Raw genomic sequence first — 13,081 nt, 5'->3', positions numbered from 1 at the left:
AAAATTTGGGGTAAAACCAGTCAAGAAAAATGGCCAATTTAAATTTTAAAAATTGAAAGGGGGAACCCCTTGCATTTCATTTATATTTTCTTTCAATTTTGGTCAAAAAAATGAAATTGCCTGAAATTTGCAAGGAGATGCCTGAGGGGTCTCAAAACACATCACAACTCAATTTCCGGACATAATGTGACATTGTTATTTCTGGAGGTATTGTCAGGAAAACGAGTGTGATTGTGTTTTCCATTAAAGTTTACTGCTGAAATTACTGCCATTCGGTCGGTGCACGGACGACTTGGCACGCGGTCACACGCTCCATAGACCACACATGATACAACGGTTGCGTGCACCGCGTGCGTTGAAACTCGATAATGGACAGATCTGTGCGAGTGTTGGATCCGCAATTTCTTTTGTTTTCTCTTGTGTGGAGCCGCTGCGGATCGTGTAAGAAATATGGCTATTTACGTGTTTCTGTGCGGTGCAAGAGGATCCGCAATTTCTCTTCTTTCCTGTTGTGCGGAGCCTGTCGGTGCTTTATGTACAAATGTGGTCATTTACGTGTTTCTGAGCGGAGCAGAGCGGAGCAAAGCGGCGGTGCTCCGCTCCATTGCTTATAGCGCGGAGCACGGCAGGGACGGCGCGGGGAGCGCGATCGGGCGGAAACTGCAATATGCGTCAATTTTCAGTTGGTTCCTGAGCGTAGATCGTGCATACTGCAACGTTGGAAAATACCTCCATTTCGCAGATAACGATCATGGGTCCTGGGTGTTGACTTGAATGGGAGAGCCACGAGCAAAGATTACTCCGTTTCCTCGGTACACGGAGCGGTGACACGTCTGTGCATGCTATCGGCGCATATTTGCGCCCGCGCTTCGTGAACCTTGCACCGCAGAAAATATCAGCGTTTTGCGGTCCACGTGCTCGGTTTGCGGACCGCCGCACCTCGATAGTAAATTACATTTGTTGCTGTTGCAATCTGTGCATTTAACCCCTGAAATTCCTTTAAAATTTAAATCGATTTTGATGCATGTTGAAATAAAAAAGAAGGAGCATTCAACCAACTTTGTGCATTTTTTTGAGGTTCGAAAGGCTAGACATGGTCCCACATTTTTAGCTGTCAATTTTCATCTCAAAACAAAAGTGGCTCACAGTTCAAAACCATGTTTGTACACGCGTTCATATTTTTAGCAATTGCTACATTGATTGTAGTACACTTTTTTAGTAAAATGGATCCACTTTTACTTTCACCAAGCCCGTACAAGCTAGAGTGCATAAAATTATATTCAATCAAATCAGACTGGTTCTCGCGCACTGGTGGTTTCTACATCGATGGGTCAGATCTAAATGCAATATACAACATTTGCAAATGTCAAGAAACAAAACTACCAAGTTATAATGAAACACTTACTGGACTGAGTGATTGACAGTCTCAAGCATCCTGTAAATTCATTGCACCTGGTGTGCTGATATTTTCAAGAAATGTGCAATTTTTGTATCAATTTCCAACTATGGTCGGCCGACCATCGTTAGAAAAACAAAAACAGGCTTTTTTTTTCAAATACTGCCCCCAATTTACCAAGTTCAGTTAGTCCACATTATGTTTTTAAATGGTTACACATCTGTGACTGGGTACATGCCATCGATATCTAGACTGGTTCCCTGATCTAACAATTACCCGACGTCTACAAATCGCTCTGTTTCATCTGAAGTGGGGTCAGGGAACCAGACTACAAGAAAGTGATTGTTTTTTTCTTGTGTTTTTTTAGCATCTACGAACACAAAACTTTAAACAGGTCAGTGTAACAATATTTGCTATTAATACCAAACCCCCAAATCTATCCATTCCAAAAAAAATTACAGCAAAAACAAATGTTAAATACTCCTTTAAAGCCAGGCTCTCTTCACCAGCCAACACAGCTGAGGCCAATTTCATACAGCTGCTTAAGCGCAAAATTTGCTTCAGCGCAAAATAAAACTTGCTTAATATAATCAGGTTACCCACTAAAACTCCATGCGATTGTTACACTAAGTAAACAACAGCTAAATACCAGTCACAAGCAATGTACATCGCATGGCGTTTTGACCGGTATCCTGATTATATTAAGCAAGTTTATTTTGGGCTTAAGCAAACTTTGTGCTTAAGCAGCTCTATGAAATTGGCCAGGGCTTATGTCACAAAGTGACGGTTAGTCAATCAATCAGTCAGGTGCAAACAGGCCTATATGTTGGCCCCTTGGGTTGTACACAACATGCTCAAGAAAAGCAGCAAAGTGGGCCAAGGAATCATTCGGAAAACACTTTTATTTTCGTGTTGGTAAAATAATTTCATCACATTCCACAACGAATCCCGCCAAAAGCAATTACAGTACTGAAACAATTGAGTCCAAATAAAATTCAACATTTAAAACTCTGAAAGGTCCAATGATTAGAAAATAATATTCAACTTTGTAAATTATTATTATCATTATTATTATTAAACAAAACGGATCAGGTAGGGTGGGAAAAGTGAAAGCACTATAAGTTGCACACCTGCCCTGAAGCGTTGGCGAAGAAAGCAAAATCCATCAAGAGACAACAATCAAGAAAAAAAACAAGAAAACAAGAACACGTGTGACCGACTAAAAACTGGACAATGAAGTACCGAAGTGAATACGTCACGCGCACAAAATATGTGTGACAGACATTAGCACGTGATTCAGCCCGTGAACCAAGACGCGCGCGTACTCCATTCGTTTGCACTACAATTTCTGGTTCTAAATGACGTCACACTTAGAGCATTAGAGAAAGTTCCACACACTGCAAATGATAGTTATGCCAACTACAGCAATTGCCCCAACTGTAGTAATGCATGTTCCAACTATAGTTTGGACGATGCTACACTTTGGTCTTAACAATAATTATGGTTAACACTGCATAGCTCGTCTCATTTTGCCTGAGGTAAACTGTCAAATATACTGTTTATGACAAAAACAATCACAAAAGTAATATTGCTCAAATTATTCTATTGCAAAATAATGTTGATCATGAACAAATGTCTTCAAAATTTTTACTTACAATGAACTAACTAACTCAAAAACAAAATATGAAAAAAATATGAGAAAACAATGAGACTTTTTCATGTTTGCATATACAATCGCTGGTATAAAAATACAAGTGAATATTTTTTGTTAAAATATGAATTTATTAAAAACATGAAACACTCCCGCTTACTTTTAAGCAGCAACATTTTGAAAGGTGAAAAAGTCATTTTGCTTTTTCTTAAAAACTGTTTTTACAACTCAAGTACTTATGACTCTCTTTTGAGTATACGAAAAATTACTACAAAAATGAACAGAAAAGTGCCATTTTAAAGTTCTATTTGTCCCGATAAGCCAGGTTGATATTTCAACCGCGCATGCGCACAATGATATAGGTCACGAGTCATAGGGGATAAAATGCTGATCCAAGGTGCATGAATGCACAGGGACGCTCATGTGTTACAAGCAGAATGGGCATTTGCATAACATCGTATAACATCACATCAGCGATTTCATCTCGAATGACCTTTGACCTGGACTACTTCGTCGAGATTCTGAAACATGTTTACTGAAATTTGAAATCGGTACATTATTTCAAAAGAGATGCACAGACACAATGTGCCAGCATCAGCTGCCGTGGCTATCAACAAGATAAATCAAATCCAATCTTGGGAACTTTGGCAGCGCTACCCAGGATATTCAAAGCATATCTCATGTGTGTGCAGTTGCTTGAGTACAACATGCGTGAGGTAAAAATTTCACCTCCTGGCATACTGTGTACAAACCAAAGGGGGTCTTGACCAATATTGACCCAAGTAATAACCAGGCTAACAATGCAATTTTCCATAGGCGGGTTAATAGAGTTACGGCCAATTGAAACCAAGTGCCGATTTTTCATTTTGTCCACGGTGACTGATATTTGACTGCCATGATAAAAACATGGGCCGAAACTTGCATCCGTGAAAGAGGCTACCAAGTAGAGGGCAGAGCAGCACAGTAAACATCTAAGAAGTTAACCAAACAGTCCTTTTCAGGACTCCATCAAAAAAGAAAAAGGACCATTGTTGCAAAAAATGAAAACTAAAAAAGAAACCCAAAAAAGAAAAGAAAAAAAGAATGATTAGAAAATTAAAGAAAGCAAAACTACTTCACCCCAAATCCATTATATTCGTAATAAATGACAATTTATTGACCGTGGACAAAATGAACAATCGGCACTTTTTTTGAATTGGCCATACCCAAATAAATATTTTCCCGATTGGAAGATTTTTCATTGTTGAAAAGCTGATGAACTATACTTTTCAAATATGTATTTTTTAATAGCTGTGAAAAAGAGGGCGCTTTGAGGGTTCAAAGGTTTTTTTGGGGGGGGGGGCACCCTGTACATGGCTAAAGAAAGAACGAAATAATGAAAAATAAGGGTAGGTCAACCGATTTGGTTTGTACCAGAGGGATTCTTTTGTCGCATGGTTATTCATCAGCGTCATCAAACTGCCCCTCCTCCGCATCGGCGTTGATGCACGGACTTGGCAGATTCATAGCGTGGCCGTCAGAAGGAGTGAATGCGAAGGAAGGATCAAGGCTTTCTGGCTTGTGTAGACCGTTCAGAGGATGTTGATAAATCCTGTCGTGTTCTGAAACAACAGGTACAAGAACGATCACTAAGCAGACAAAAGGAACGAGAGTTGAAACTGGATCGCTCATGGGTCAATCTAAGGCAAATAACAAGTTGGGAAAATTGCCCGGAGAGACAGGATTTATAGGGGGAAGGATTTTCAGCAAGTGGGGGAACTGGCAGTCCCCACTACAGTCCTGTCAGCTTGTTTAACTAGGTCGACATGGGTTAACCCCGTGCCGTTCGAATAGCTCTGACGTCATTCTCTGTGCTCACCCGGGTCAGCCGCCGCAGACCCTTCTCGTGGAGCAGAGTCAGTGCTGAAAATACGTCACACGCATGCGTTGTTCATTCCAAGAAAGGGACAAATACGGCGGCCGGTCAGCGGGAATTAAAGATCAAGTGGAACCAAACATCAACTTTATTTTGAAGTCTAAAATTTATTATTTATTGATCTCATTGTGATTTTAGAAGCTATAATTCCAGCCTGACGTTGTTACGCTTGTGATTGATGGAAAAGCAGTAGATTTCAAAGTAAGACTCAGTCCGAAGCAGGCATTTTGTCAACGGCTACGGCCACGGACGTCACGTGAGGAACATGATGGCCTGCATTTGAGCATGTGATCGGCGTGGCTGTCGTGGCTAACCTGTTTACCTTTACCCAAGTCGACCCGGGTGAGCTAATCGAACACACCCAATGAATTGCACTTGACTTGGTCTTTGTTCTCCTATTGTGGTAAAGTGTCTTGCCCAAGAACACAAGCACTATGTTCCTCATCAGGATTCAAACCCACGTACCATGGCACAAAGGTCGAACACTTTAACCATTGGACCACAGTGCCCCACTCAGTCATGTGGTGTCATGAAAGGCATGCTTGGTATCTTGCAGGTCCTAGTGCTGAAGTTCCAAAGATTGGATTTGATTCATCTCATTGATAGTGACCTCTACTTCTGTGGCAGCTTGACCACACTAGCCAGGGATAAGGACTGGTTGCAGAAGGCCTGTTCTAGACGCTGTCCTACTGCTGAGCCAAACTTAATTGATATGAGAGCGGTAATAGCTCGTCCACAGCACAGCACTTGCTCAAATAGTCGACCTTAATACATCTGGAGCAACTGGCCAGGTTAAAGCGGTTCAAGCAGTTCAGTGAACATTTAGTGCGACGAAAATATTTGCGACAATTTCACTTCCTGTGATGCGGACGCGAGAGAGGGTATTGTGAGCATGTGCATTCCTAAACTGTTTGCCCTAACGTCGAATTGAATTGAGCTGGGAACGGCAATGGCACGGTGTTTAGAACAGTGCTGTGCCATTGCCCTTTGGAATGACGATAGAGTGACGGCCCTGTCGAGCCACAGGATGGTGCCATGCCAAACTCAATTTGCTGAGTCAAATGGATCGAAACGTCATGCTATAACCGTGCAGATTTTTTAAAAGTCAAATTAATTGAGTTTGGTACAGCAGTAGCACGTGTCTACAATCCGGTTCGTTAGTAAAAACGTCATTCACGCGCGCACCACTGGTTACTAGCGCCCTTTGGTTAAACGCTTGAGCTGTGTTAACTTCAGGTTCCATTTGGGCTATGCTACACTGTGTGGTTGAATTTAGATGACCTCACACTAATGAACCGGATGGGCCTTAGGGCCACAAACTCAAAATCCAGCCTAAGACCAAGACTTCTTTAAGATTCTTACCATAACAGGAGACATCCTCAAGTTCCTCGTCCCAGTTTTCTTCAGAGGTAACCATCATCTCCCCTGTTGGCTGAGAGAGGGCGCTATCACTTTGTTGATCATCTGGGATGCTTACCGGAAGATCGCAATCATCATCTACATTAATTCAAGGTAATATACAACATTCGCAAACGTCAAAAACAAAACTACCAAATTATTATAAAATACCTAAATTGTCTATAAGTGAATAATAGTCTCCTGTGAAATCATGGCACCCGGTTTGTTGTCATTCTCAGGAAAGGTGGACTTTGTGTATCAATTTCCAATGATGGTTCTTTTGAATAATTTTGGTTTACAGTTACGTACCATCCAGATCTGCCAAGTCATCGTCATCACTGTAGGAGGAGTAAGTCGCCCTACTTCCGCGAGACTGCCGCGAGTCTGACTCCTCGGGTGACTCACTGCCGCTGAATTTTCTGGTGCTGGCGCCCTCGTGTGACTGCCACATGGATGTCCCTTTGCATAATGCCTGGGCGAGGACACTTGTCCATTTAATTTTTGGAGTTTGTTCATCGGTATCCTTCTTAACTTCTGATTCTGCAACCTGCGATTCAACATTTAGACAAATATTTTTGCGGTTCTTTTCTATAATTTATCACAAACTTTGAACAAACTTTATTAAGTGCAAACAATAAAACATAAAAGGTCCTGAATATGCCAAATTCCAAAGAGGTACAACAAAATTGTTAATCGTCTTCAAGCGTTATCCGCACTCGTACTTACTGTACATATGGGTGTGCTTACGTACACACTGTATGGGTGTGCTCGTAGAACACGGAAAATGTGGCGATCGTGAAGTGTAGGGCCCCTGTTTTGTCTTGATCAAATTAGAGTCAAAACTGTTTTTTATTGCTCAAAAATCACCTTTACAATCAAAAGCAGATTTTTTTCAATTCTAATGACATCCGTTTTGCAATTTTGAACAGATTCTTGGGGTAGAAATCACGAGTTTCCTGCACGGTTTGTGCCTTGCGATTCAGCGCGCCGTGCATGCTCACGGTACATCACGCAGTGATCGCCATCTTTATTTTCGGGTTGCGTGTTGTCACCGCGCTGTCATCGTCATTTTACCCCCAAATTTCCCTCAAAAATCAAAACCCTGCCCTCTACATGTATCTATGACATACCTGTTTATTGAGAATGTCGCCAACTAGTTTGGTAGGTCCAATAATTTTAAAGTGGATTTTGTTCCCTTATAGGAACCGGGCCCTACACTACAAGATCACCGAAAATGTAGTGTGTCCGTGTTCAATATGCCACTCGGCCTTCGTCTCTTGTGGCATATGGGACACAGACACACAACATTGTTCCATGTTCCACTTGCACTCAAAATAGCATCTGTTTTTTTTAAGTCTAAAACACTAACCTCTGTGGTCTTCTGTGAACATATGAGCTCGTCTGGTCGTATCTTTGTCCGCCAGTTTTTGCTGGTGAGTGATTTTCCTGCGGATGGGTACCGGTTGGGCTTGGTGAAGTTTGGCACGGATATGGCTGGCATGTCAAAATCATTCTAGCGAGAGGAAAAAAAAAATAGAATAAACAATTTTTTTTTTAAATTACCCTTTCTAGAGACTCAACAAATTTGACCTTGCTACAACTACGGCTGCCTTGAATATTCGATCATCAACCCACTATTCAAATTAGCTTTTTGCCAGTTTGAATATTCAAAGAAAAAACATACACACACACACACACACGACTGTGATGCTCTTTAAATCGTAAAGTTGCAGCGCATTATGTTGACAGATCACACTTTATTTAGTTGACATTGGTTTATTGTTCACATCCGTTCAACAGGTTATTAAGCCCTTGACTCTTACAAAATACCTACTTTAAAACACTTAGCGGTCAATAATAATTAATATCGATCACCGCACGCAAATTTTAACTGGCGTACTCTTTTGAAAACTGGACAGGCCCAAGCTACACTTTGCTAGATCCCACACAAAAAATGAAGCACAATCATTTTAGTTTTGTTGAATGTGATAAGATCTTGTTGCTTCCCTCTGATATGAAGTAATGTCTTGACATGAATTCAAGCAGTCGTCACATGAAGCCGAAAAGTCTTGAAGAAGGTCAGCCTCTAGGAAAAGGGAGCCTTTGCTGTTCAGATTTCTAGATTTTTTTTTGTGTGTGAAATATCTTCTTCTCCCCATCCCCGGAAGAATTTTTTTCTGTACGCTCCCAAGGAAATTCAATCAAGGTCGACACACTTTCCTTAAAGGTAATACACAACCTCAAAAACAAAACTACCAAATTATTATGAAATACCTTACTTGATTGTAAGTGAATAATAGTCTCAAGCATCCGGTGAAATCATGGCTCCCGGCGTTCTGTCATTTTTCAAGAAAAGTGTTTTTTTTGTGTATGAATTTCCAAAGATGGTCAGCTGACCATCGTTGGAAAAAAAAAAAAACATTTTTCAAATACTGCCCCCACTTTACCAAATCTAGTTAGTCCACATTGTGTTTACAATCGGTCACACATCCGTGAACGGGTGCAAGCCTAACAGTAGGTCAAAGGTCAAGCTGTGAATGATACCTCGTCGAGATCCAACCGCTGTAATTTGTCCAGGTAGTTCAGCACCTTGGGCAGCTCGGTCAGGTGATTGTCAAACAGGTCCAGGGTTTCCAGGTTGGTGAGTCGGTTGAAGGAGTCTGGTAACCCTGTCAACTGGTTCGGAATACAAAACAACAAATGCCAGAGATATCAGACGGCAATCAGCTAGACTTGCATTATACACCAATGGGGCTCGAGTTGAAAATTAGGTTTTCAAACTTGCCTAACACTGAAACACAGGGCGTCTGAGTTGCTGATTCCCCGTTAAACAGTGCTGGGGCAAAGGCCCTATCATCCAAGACCAAGGCCGAGGCTTTGAGCCTCAAGGCCAAGGCCGAGGCCAAGGCTTTGCCCTCAAGGCCAAGAGCCAGGCTTTTGTCCTCAAACCCCAAGGCCCTAAAATCGAGCCTTAAGGCCAAGGCCGAGCACCAAGGCACTACATCACTGCCATTAAAGCACTAAATCATTTGATTGATTGCTGAAATTCCCATTGTCAACAAAATATGGACCACCTTCTATAAAGCAATTAGGCTCAGACTTGATTAACTTTTCATCCAGAATTTCTTGTTTGAGAGTGTTAATACTTAATAATGTAGTATATCCGACTCTCTATCAAACCACATGGAATGTCAGTGTTGTCAAAATGCATCTTCACAAACACATCGATGCAAGTTTTGAATGCTTTTTGGTTTCAATAAGCCACAATATACAACGAAAAGTTTTAGTTTACTCTGTACAATATGTTGACTAGCACAAAAATGTGTATTTTTTAATACGGCCAAAAAACCCCAAATCTTTCGGTAATTGTGATAGAATTATGAATACTTAATTACAGTTTTAAAACAAACAGAGAAGCCACCAATATATGAATAAAAGCCGGAAACACGCACAACAAAACCTCAAACTACCCTTACCCCCTTTCAAAAATGTGTTTTCTGAATGTTTCAGCACAAATTCAACACTTTTCATTTGTCACATTTTTGGAGAAAAGAGAAAAAACCCCAAAATTCAGGTTAAAACCTGAAAGTGGCACCTCTGAACAAACTAAAATATGAGGCCTTCCTTACTCTGTTGCTATCCAATCGTAAATCTAAAAGCCCGTCCAAGTTTCCAAATTCTTCTGGTAGCACCTGGATATTGTTTTTGGACAGCAGGCACACCCGAAGCTTCTTCAAGTTGCCAAAGGAGTCTGGGAGACTTCTCAGCATGTTCTGACCCAGGTCCAAGAACTCCAAGGAGAGCAGCTCGCCAAAGTTCTCCGGCAGAGAGCTCAGTTGGTTCTCCTCGGCCCTGAGTTCCCGCAAAAGGGTCAGGTTGCCAAAGTTGTCCGGAAGCCTCTCGATCCAGTTCCCGTTCTGGAAGTTCTGTCGCTCCAGAACCCCAATTACACTTCCGAGATGGAGGAAATCTAGTCGGGTCAGCAACCCTAGCGTGGACGGAAGCTCTGTAATGAAGTTCCCGGACATGTCCAAGTACGTTAGACCCTCCTGGCTGCTTTCACCAAACGATTCAGGCAGCGGCTTGTGTTTCAGTTGATTATCCCTGAGGCTGATTTCCTGCAGCTTTGGAAGCTTCCCGATCCAATCTGGAAGGGTGCTCAACCTATTACCAGTGAGAAAGAGCTTTTCAAGGCAACAGCATGAATCAAATTTGTCCACCAGCTCGGTCAATTTATTACCAGATAGATCTACCCATCGCAAGGAAGGCAGTGATCCAAATGTCGCGGGCACGGTTGCTAGACGGTTACTGCTCAAGTTTAGTATCTCTAAACATTTTAGCAATCCAAAGTTTGAAGGGAGTGCTTCCAGTGAGTTATCCCCAGCTTCCAAAACCTCCAAGCTCTCAAGGAGTCCAAAGGATTCAGGAAGCGCCGTCAACCGATTCTCGTCCAGTTCTAATCTCCTCAGGGATTTGAGAGCTCCAAACTCTTCTGGGAGCTCCTTCAGTTTATTCCCGACCAGTTTCAGCACCGTTAAGCTACTCAGAGTCGCCAGGGATTTGGGCAGAGACGTCAGGCTGTTCTCCGACACCGATAGCTCCTTCAGGTTTTCAAGTTTCCCGAGAGAACTAGGAAGTTTCTCCAGTTGGTTGCCGGTCAAGGACAGCACACGGAGGCCCTGGAGCACTCCTCCGACATCCTCAGGTAAAACGGAAAGGTCGTTGTAGTCCAAGATGAGATTGGAGCAGGTTTCCAAGTTGGCTTTGCTAACGGAAAACGCAGCAAGATTGGTGGAGGAGAGGTCCAACGTCTGGCAAATAGTTCTGCCATTCTGTTGATCTCTGTGCTCATCCTCCATCATTTCCAATGACAATCTGCCTGTATCCTTTTTGGATTCTCAAGTAGTGACACTGAAACAAGACTCCCAAATCTGCAAGGATACATAAATAAATATCAATAACTTTCACTTTTACATTTTATTATTTGGCACATTGGCACTCAGCAGGGATAGCCCACAAAAGTTTTCAATTAATCTCCGATGGGGTCAATTGGTAGAAGATGAGGAAGGAGACTTAAGGAAATATGACTGGGAGGAAAACCCGGAATATTTCAGGGAAACCTATGTGAGTAACCACTGAAAACCCAATCAAAATGTTGGCCCAAGCAGGATTGAAAATCAACATGACCAGTTCACTCAGCGGTCGTTCAGGGGGAGGGCTATCTCTGAAAATAGCTCCGGAGCTAGCAAGCTCCACCCAAATGGTTGTTGTAAAAGGCTAGCTCCACTTTAAACCAGCTCTGGAGTGTACCATCATTGCATGAATCTTGAAATTACCTTCGCATTACAAAGTCAGCAGAGAAATTGCAAACAAGGATGTGCCAACGTTTGCCAAAACTATAATGATTTCAAACAAAAAACAACATACTCGATATGCAACAACAAACATGTGCTTTAAAAAAACGCTGTACATTTTGCCCCTAAAATCCGTCTGGTACTTCTTGACATACACTCCTTGTGCTGAACAAAGAATGGGTCGAATAGGTCTTGATTTTGCAAAAAAGTATTGAGAGTCCCAAATTTTCGGACTAGTATTTTTGGATGTATCAAACAATACGATTAGGTCTTATTCCTACAGAAATAAATTCTAATTTAAAGCATATTCATTCCAACAAACAACTAAGTGCTGAGATCGGCATCTCGGCAAAACAGATCATGAATAATGGTAAATAAATAACATGATAATTGATAAGGCGCACGTTACTTTTCGTGCTCCGTAAATCTGATGACGTCCTTTGTTGTTAAAACTAAAAGAAAGCCGAACAAAGTTGTCTTTACATTTCAGGGCCAGGGTTGGACGGCGAAACTTATTGGGAACTCGTACTCGTAGCAATTTGTTTATGAGTTTTGTGGGCCATTCAATAAGGTAAAGTTTGAATTTAACGGCCCGGCAATAAATACTTCCAGGAAAAAATCTTTTAATTTCTAAGTAATGGAATTGCACAGAGAAGAAAGCCGATGCGAAGGTCGAACATGAACGTCCGATTGACGTCGGTTCCTATTATTACGGGCAAAGAGATAAGCGCCGAGAAAGTTGGTTGCGCGAATTTGGGGTTCTCTCTGCGATACTCAACACATATCACAATTGCAAGTGATTGTGTCTTTCGTGATCGTGTCACTTGCCCAACCATGCCAACCATTACAGTTATCACTTTTTATTGGACAATTTTTATAACCTAGAATAAAAGTCATACATTATAAAGGATCTGATTACACTCATCTTTCTGTAACGCAACACTTTTACCTAGTTTAAAGCTCGATCATACCTTGACGAACTGTAAAAATCACGGAAAAGATGTAATTCTTCGAAAAGTCCCGCGAACACACGATGTAGAGATCACGATCGAAAAGAAATGTATAGCGCCCTCCATTGGCAATAAAAGATTCACAAAATAAACTTGCACTAAGTCGGTCGTTTGCTAGTTGCCACCACTGACCAGACATACCGAGCAGAAAGTTTTGGAAATATTTAACCATGGACAAGAAATACTCTTTTGACTTTAGTGGGATCACTGTAAACAAAGTCCTTTTATGGTCAATGTCATGCTTTTTTTCTGCCGCCTTTTTATGACTAAAATACCTCATTCTTTAGAACATTATTGAATGCATCTTTTCCAACTTACCCCTCCCCCTTTGTGATAAAATATAATCCCTCCTCCACA

General features: G+C 41.6%; 1 protein-coding gene across 1 annotated transcript; it reads right to left on the bottom strand.

The window, feature by feature from the left end:
• Positions 1-2,280: 2,280 nt before the first annotated feature.
• LOC119722309 (leucine-rich repeat protein SHOC-2-like) lies at positions 2,281-12,775 on the bottom strand. Its single transcript, XM_038192355.1, has 7 exons — positions 12,686-12,775; positions 9,990-11,291; positions 8,905-9,036; positions 7,730-7,873; positions 6,670-6,907; positions 6,325-6,459; positions 2,281-4,648 (listed from the first exon to the last, which is right to left on the bottom strand). The coding sequence occupies exons 2-7, from the start codon at positions 11,220-11,222 to the stop codon at positions 4,485-4,487; spliced, it is 2,046 nt and encodes a 681-aa protein (XP_038048283.1). The 5' UTR covers positions 11,223-11,291; positions 12,686-12,775; the 3' UTR covers positions 2,281-4,484.
• Positions 12,776-13,081: the final 306 nt, after the last annotated feature.

This window comes from Patiria miniata, unplaced genomic scaffold (assembly GCF_015706575.1).
Source record: "Patiria miniata isolate m_02_andy unplaced genomic scaffold, ASM1570657v1 HiC_scaffold_15, whole genome shotgun sequence".
NCBI lineage: Eukaryota > Metazoa > Echinodermata > Asteroidea > Valvatida > Asterinidae > Patiria > Patiria miniata.
Note: the sequence above shows the minus strand (reverse complement) of the source record. Positions and strands in the feature narration are given on the sequence as shown.

Coding starts and splice junctions, on each gene's coding strand:
- LOC119722309 (XM_038192355.1), bottom strand. CDS start 11,222: ATGATGGAGGATGAGCACAGAGATCAACAGAATGGCAGAACTATTTGC. Junction 7,874..8,904: donor AGCGGTTGGATCTCGACGAG/GTATCATTCACA, acceptor TCCTCTCGCTAG/AATGATTTTGACATGCCAGC. Junction 4,649..6,324: donor TGAGGATGTCTCCTGTTATG/GTAAGAATCTTA, acceptor CTGTTGTTTCAG/AACACGACAGGATTTATCAA.